The sequence below is a fragment of the Anneissia japonica genome, unplaced genomic scaffold (assembly GCF_011630105.1).
Source record: "Anneissia japonica isolate Jap-2015-1 unplaced genomic scaffold, ASM1163010v1 scaffold1587_len1432017_cov164, whole genome shotgun sequence".
Classification (NCBI taxonomy): Eukaryota; Metazoa; Echinodermata; class Crinoidea; order Comatulida; family Comatulidae; genus Anneissia; species Anneissia japonica.
Window position 1 is genome coordinate 699,947 of NW_022713643.1, and position 7,509 is coordinate 707,455.

The 7,509-nt window shown below is 33.9% G+C and overlaps 1 protein-coding gene across 3 annotated transcripts; it reads left to right on the forward strand.

The window, feature by feature from the left end:
* The first annotated feature begins 281 nt into the window (after nt 1-281).
* LOC117108684 lies at nt 282-6,579 on the forward strand. 3 transcript variants are annotated; one of them, XM_033250788.1, is made up of 5 exons: nt 282-440; nt 1,410-1,627; nt 2,871-3,017; nt 3,703-3,834; nt 4,415-6,579. In XM_033250788.1, exons 2-5 carry the CDS (start codon nt 1,420-1,422, stop codon nt 4,477-4,479), a joined length of 552 nt encoding a protein of 183 aa, XP_033106679.1. In that variant the 5' UTR covers nt 282-440; nt 1,410-1,419; the 3' UTR covers nt 4,480-6,579. The 3 variants fall into 3 exon arrangements, with proteins under 3 accessions (XP_033106679.1, XP_033106680.1, XP_033106681.1); XM_033250789.1 differs by having other exon boundaries at nt 3,706-3,834; XM_033250790.1 differs by having other exon boundaries at nt 2,889-3,017.
* The last annotated feature ends 930 nt before the right edge of the window (nt 6,580-7,509 follow it).

Consider the following 7,509-nt stretch of genomic DNA (forward strand, 5'->3'; position numbering starts at 1 on the left):
GAACATTTTGAGCCTGAAATCGGCAAAAAAATAAGAACACTGAGTCTGGGCAAAATATTACGTCGGTATGTTCATCAACAGGAGAATATATACGGAATGTTACAGGTTAAATATTTTAATATTTAACCTGCAACATACCGTATAATCTCGCGTATAAAAGACGAGGCACAAAATAGCAAATTACGATCGATAAACAGGAGGTGGTCTAAATATATTTTTTATTTTAAAATATAAAGTTCAGAGACCGTGTAAAAATGTTTACCGCCCTCTATAAAGTTGTTGTTTTCGAAAATTGGATGGCGTGATGATAGTTCCCAGGGACGTGGTGGTAATTTAACACGAGAAGAGATTTGAATTGTCCGGGATTTAAATTTACAGCTGTCAGTTGATTATTGAACTGCTAAAGTGGTGGAAGTTTGTCTTACTGAGCTGCAAAGAAAGTGAGTTTAGTTTACATTTATATTATTTGATTTTTTTTTATATAATATTAAAACATTTGCAGATTACACTTGAAAGGCTTACGGTCTAGGTAGGCCCCTAGCCTCTCTCTAGCTAGGCGCCATACGCCACTGGAGTAGCCTACAGACTCTACTTGCGTTCATTTTGCGCGTTGTGTGCCAATTCGTTGCGCTATGAGATTGGCCTATAATATGCCTCTCTCTAGCTAGGGCCTAAATTTCGTATACAGGACTCATAAATGGTCGTAGAGCTTGGAACCGTTGCACCTCTTTCGAGATTAGACGCTTCCTATTTAGGCTTAACGTAACATTTGAAATTAATGTTTGAGTGAAACCCACCCAAACCTAATAATTAAATAATAATAATATAATTGCACCATAGGCCTAGACAAATACAAGATGCCAGTGTCAGTACTCTGAAGTTCAGTTGTATTGACAGTTCAATATTTATTTGTAAACATGCATAATGTGTGAAAATTTTCAGTCACTTTTTGCAGACAATAGGATTTTTGTAGTGCAATAAAAAAAAAGTCTGAGGAAGTCGTATCGGGCTTTGATAACGAGGCGTCCCTCAAGAACTAGTCTACAGTATTTCAATAACTTCCAACATATGTCAATAAATTTTTATCATCGGTAGGCCCAAATATGTTTTAGTTAGCTGGTTAAATTTAATTTAACAAGACAAACATGACCCAGCAAAAGCATGTAGAAAATTGGGTGCTTATTTATACTAAATCTTCTAAACATTGTTTACACTGTCACACTACATGAGTTTTTAATCAATATTCAATCAAGGATGGAATAAAAAAAATATTAAATTGTTTGGAATTCAACTCTTATACTATAGTGGATGGAAAAATATGATTTACAGAAGATTTAAGTACACTTAGAAAGTGCACTTTAGATTGAATGACTAATTATTATTAGCATTATTGATAAATTTCATCATAGAATCATCAAGATGTCTTCCTTGAGTAACTTGTGTATGTTGGTGGTCAGTCTGTTTGCATTTATTGGAGATGTGGTGGTTAGTGAACACTGTTCCAGTACCTTCCCATGTAAAAACTCGACACAAGTCTGTAGCAATAACATATGTGAATCATGTCACAGTGTTTGTGACCCATCCTCTAAAAGCTTTTCAAAGGTGACCTGTTTTAAAAGTTGTCCAGGTGAGGAATCCAAATATTTAAATAACATATATATTTATATGATATATTGTGTGCATTTGTATTATTTTACATTATCAATCATTTTGATTAAACAAAAGTTTGATAAACATTTTAAGAAAATATGTGGTTTCCCATCCCAAAACCAGCATTCTAATGTCTCAGTTTAACAATTAGAACAGTTTTATGCTTTTTTTGGGATGACAAGCATTGTGCATGATAATCTTCCAGAATAAACTGAAAAAAAATGCTACTGTTCATACTCGAGAATTCAAGTATTCAAGTGAACAAACAACATATCACTAACTGGCCACAGTAATTAAATAATACTTTTTTAAAAGTTTATTTTAATTTATTCAACTTTTTCACAAATAAATGCTGTGGTATATATCTGATACCTATCACATCTAAACAAAGAAGATAAAGTGACTGAAACCTGTTCAAAACAAAACCCATTTATTATACAAAAAAAAAAATAGGTACCATATTTTTTAGAATATTTTCAGAAACAGCTTTAATTGGTGGAGGAAAACAACCCTCTTGGGTTCTGTTGTCCTTCACCAAAGCTGTGTATATGAACTCAGTGAACTGAGATATTTTCCAGGCACCTATGAAAGTGAACAGTGGATTTTAAGAGTGCACAAAATCAACAATGCAGAGCATGTCCTGCAAAGGCATGGCTATTACACAGCCTCTGCTTCTTTTAACAAAGACCTGTTTGGAGCATCATCAAATTCAGCTGTGCCTGGAGCCTTCTATTCACTCCTGGGTCCCCTGAGCTCTCCAATAACAAATACAGATTAAAGAGATTGTTCAGAAATTCAAGTAGCTATTAAAGGCAGACTACTGTTATGCAAAACTAGAACTTAAAAAATTAAAAAATCTTTAATCATTCTTATGGTATGGATTGCCCTGGATTTTTTAAACATTTTAATAATTAAAATCTACAAAATTAAAAATTTGTTGAAACTAGCTTTGAGAAATTAAATTAAAAAAAATAAAAAAATAAAAAAAATAAAATATGATAGTGTGTGGACAGAATAAAGGCCAATTGAAAATATATCTTTTCGGCTGCAACCTGATCCCCTACCCACACCCCCCTCCCCCCTTTAAAAAAAATGAAGAAAATTGTATCAAAAAATAAAATTTGTATGCAAGCTTAAAACTATATTGGTGGATTCAAGGGTAATGGAGGTGGACCTCAAAAATATTTACTATTTGAATCATTGGGTGACTTCCCTTACAGGTTACGTTGTACCCACAGAAAGACCTAACGTTTCGGATAAAATTCAAGATGAGGATAGCAGTAAAATCCAAGGCACACATGTTGTGGCAACCTTTGTACTTGAAACTGAAAATACCTCAGCAAATTTAGAAGTCAGAGAAAATGGAGGTACAGTATTATGGGATGTGTTTTCTAATTTCTCATGAAATTCAGTGAGCCTAGACTAACAAAAAAAAAAAATATTACAGTATTTTAATTTTTAAATGCCAGCAGACAACTGAATTATTTACTTATATACACACAGTGATATTGCAAATGATAATATAATTTCAAAAGTTGCTGTATAGAAAAATAAATAAATATTCGAAATTCAGTTGATTTGTTTTATTAATCAGTTTTGGGACTTTTTAAAATATTGTCATGTCCATATATGGAGGACATATGACATCTTGGTGCCATACATGGGCAACTCAGGCAGATTTGTCACATAAAATTTGCACTGTCCACACATCAAATTTAATAAAAATGTGATATGCCCATATTTGGGTGAAATATGACACCATCATGCCCATGTGTGGACACATCACTAAACTTAGTGCGGACGAGGCTTAACACATAAAATTTGATAAAGCTCTGTCCACACTATCAAATGTAATAAAATTTGATATGACACCGCTGTGACATCAGCACGGCATGTGTGGACACATTAATAAAATTTGTTAGTGTGAACCAGGTTTAATATATGTAAAGAAAATAAAATTGTAGTTTCCTAATGTTTGATTGCAGCTGGTTTGAATACAGTACATTTATTATGAAGCATTTTCATAACCGCACATTTAATTATTCCTTTCAGCAGAGAGCATAGGTACGGTATTGAGCTTAGGTGATCTTGCTGCAATTTGTGGGGCCATCGCTTTCATAATCTTTTGCATTGGATTGAGAATACTAACTAAGGAATACCCATGTCCGTGGTTTGTAACACCTAGTAAGTCATGATTTAAATATTTTTGTTTTAAATAATATGTTTGTTTTTTCCTTGTGATGAGCTGGAGGATGGGTATAAAAATGAATCCCCAGCTGGCTTTAAAGAACTAAAAAATAAGGTGTTTTCCAAGCCCTGAGAGAAAATCACACTTAATTGCTGTACGTAATTAAGTGACAAAAAAACTAGAATGGATCTGGAGCATTTTTTCTTAAAGAAAAATTTATTTTTTTTGCCATAAATCTTGATTTAAGTAGAAAATATTTAATTTCCCTGAAAGAACCCCACCCAAAAAAAAAATGAATAAAAAAAAAACCAAGGCAGGTCGGAATTTTAAAAACATATTCTTGGGGTTTAGAGCCTGTTTCATTTGGCTGATAAAGTTACATCTGTGGGCTAAGCTGAAAGTGGCTGCCCTTTCGTATCATACAAGTATTTTGGACTCCTTGGTAAAAAGAATATTTTCAGGGGGGAGAAAATAAATTTAGGCAGTCTAAATTTTCTAAATTTTGGTTCAGTTGTGCTTGGGAAACATAATCTGTTTTTTCACCCATATTTAAACCTTTCCTGTTTTACACAATAGAAAATACTAAACCAATCAAGCTTGATGAAAATGGCAGTGATGAGTTAGCAGAGTTGAATGTTTGAGAAGCAATTTGGTGGCCTAGATCTAAACCCGGATGACACTATTTTAAGGACATAGGAGTTATGACCTTAAAGACTGCAGACGCAGACAACATGAACTTTAAATGCTGTCTGAGGTCAAGACCGATGGAGAGAAATCGCAGACAGCAGTAAAAAGAAATCGTTTAAAGTGCTGCAAATATGAGTGAACTTTATCTTCTTAAACAGTATTAATGTTTTAATTCCTCCAAAAACATTTTGACAGTAAATCGAAAAAAAATTTATTATTTCACTGAAATATATTTTTGTTTCTATACCGTATTTATTCGAATAAACGCCCGGGGTGTTTATTGTTGAGAAGGGTTTTTGAAAGCATTATATTTGAGGGAGGCGTTTATAATTTTTGGTGAAAAATGCATAGGTATGTACTCAAATAAACGCCCCTTAATTTCACTGTAAATGTGTATAATGTGTTGAGAATGATGTTGGTTCTATTAGATTTGTTTAGTGTCATTTAGGGAGGACGGGGGTGTTTAGTCGAGGGAGGTGTTTATTCCAAATGAGACTGTACAGGGTAAATTTATTCAAAGTGGGGCGTTTATTCGAATAAATACGGTATGTATTTATTATATAAGAAAATTTGCGAGATGTGACTTCGGTTTATTAACTAAATTGTTAATGTATTATAATGTTTAATATAAAATTATTGTTTAATTTCAGTGTTTTAAATTTGATCTTTACAACTTCTCGTTATTGAAGATGAAATAAAAATGTACAGTAGTTGTTTTCCCAATTAAAAAAGGGTGTAAATTGTGAATTTCCTACAGTTTAAAGACTGAATGTTAGTGATCCAACATTGTATTTTTTCAGTATTCTATTCAAAAAAATCTGATGTTGTGTGGCTGCAGATGAAGGGAGCTTATCAAACAATTTTAGAAATTGGAAAACTGCTAACACTACAGCTTTGTTGAAATTTTAAGCTGTTTTTGTACTTCAAATATTTAGTGATGTGTATAGTTCACTCGCTTCTAAACAAAAAATATGGTGCTGAATATAAAAATGACACCCATGTGCAAGAATGGGCCTACTGTCCATATAAAGTTTTAGTGGAAGCGGTTTGGTGCAGCAGGAACTTTGTTTTTTCAACCTCGAAGTCGGGGTTTAAATCCCTTGCTGTGCATTTCGCTTGTGTCCTTACTACTTGTTTGTCGCCTGCTGCTGCGCCAATATGGCAGCAACACTTAATGAGGACCCAATGTTACAAAGCGTTTGTTTTCCCAACAGAATAGGTGCTACATAAATACTAAAATAACAAAATCGTAACTAGAATTTGGGATTTTTTGATAAAGTGAATATGACCTTTAAACTTAAATTTATAACACAATGCTGCAACATATGTGTTCAATGTTTAAGCTCAGGTGGTCCAGTTGACTTTATGTCTATAGTAGATGATCCATGGATGGACTTATTTTAACAGCTTAAATGGCTGCATTGAAATATCCTATCAAATTACCAGTCGTGTTTACTCCTCAAATACTGGGGTTCAAGTTTAAAGGGTCATTTCAATATACATTAATAATTATGTACTCTGCCAGTGAAATACTGTATTATTTTGCATTGGTTTGACTTTGGAAGAAAGTGTTTGTTATGGACAGTTTGTTGGTGTTTTAATCTTATGTGCTACTTAAAGTTAATAACTATTGCATTAAAAAATATATCTATTTTCTGAGCTAAATTTTGACAATAAATTTCCAAAATTTAAATTGTTACCCTTGTAGGCCTAGGATATTCAATAATTTGCAAGTTTAGAAATGTAATGTCTGAAAGTTAATTGAAACTATTTGATACAGTACGGTTAAATGAGCTATTCAAAATTTCAATTGAGTTTACAAGATTATCTCCCAATTTTCTTGCAGACAATACATCATTAATAGTAACAGTATTAAAAAATAAAAACTAATTGCAAATCGTTTTTTTAGATTCAACGTTGTCCTGAGGTGTCATACTCTACTGTTTGTTGATTGTGAATAAGGTTAAAAAACTCAAGCATATTTGATATTTTGTGAAAAATATGTTTTGTTAATTTTAGGGGAAAAAAAAATTAAAAACGAAGTTTCAAACAAGGGAAGGAGTTGTTTCCATTTTATCAGTACTGTACTACAGGGGCTACTGATTAGAGGCAATTCACTTTACGATGGAGCTTTATTAGTAGTAATAGATCCATGATTTTACTCACGTGGGATACAACAAACGACAAAACACCATCACCGAAGAGCTGATGTAAGAAATAAATAGGCCTACTACAGTACTGTATATCAGTGGCGTATCTAGAAGTCTTGAATTGTGGGAGGGGGATGATGGGGGCGCGAAGGTGAAGTGTCGGGGGCGGGGTGCTCGATGATCAGTTGAGGGGCGCTAATTCGCAAAATATGGTGATTTTAGGAGATTTTTAACTACTTGACCAGGACTTTTTTTGGGGGGCGGGGGCCGAGTAATTTTTGGCGTGCGCCCTCCCCTAGTTACGCCACTGCTGTATATAAACCTTTAGAATGATGTAATTGCTGATATACCATACGAACAAAATAATCTTATAATCGTTGAGCAGCGTTTCAACGAAAGATTTATTTGCATGAAAAGTATTTAATGCGAGTGCCATACTGCTAGAGCGCGGAAGCCTGTCTGTACTGTACATACGGTAGTAACAAGATTTAATACAGCCAGGTTACTTCCTCACAACTGATATAGGCCTACTACGTACTTAACATAGCAAGAACTCTAGAAAGTCGCAGTGGAAATTATAATAAACAAGAACAAGGTGCGACACAGTGACTGAGGAGGGTGGGTAAGCCACCAACAGAATAATCGATACACGTCTGAGCGAACGTACAAATAGAACGATGACAGCAAAAACGACGATTACGGCGGAAACGACGGCAGTGGAATCGACGACGGCAGAAACGATGGCTGGCTGTAGCGCAAATGACGACAAAGACAATACTATTATGTTATTATTGATCGTAATGATGTGTTGATAATAATGACAATGATTATTAT

What these genes read in the sequence shown, in the direction of transcription:
- LOC117108684 (XM_033250788.1), top strand. Translation starts at nt 1,420, where the DNA reads ATGTCTTCCTTGAGTAACTTGTGTATGTTGGTGGTCAGTCTGTTTGCA. An exon ending in CTGTTTTAAAAGTTGTCCAG is followed by an intron (nt 1,628 to 2,870) that starts GTGAGGAATCCA and finishes CTTCCCTTACAG; the next exon opens with GTTACGTTGTACCCACAGAA. An exon ending in TCCGTGGTTTGTAACACCTA is followed by an intron (nt 3,835 to 4,414) that starts GTAAGTCATGAT and finishes TTTACACAATAG; the next exon opens with AAAATACTAAACCAATCAAG.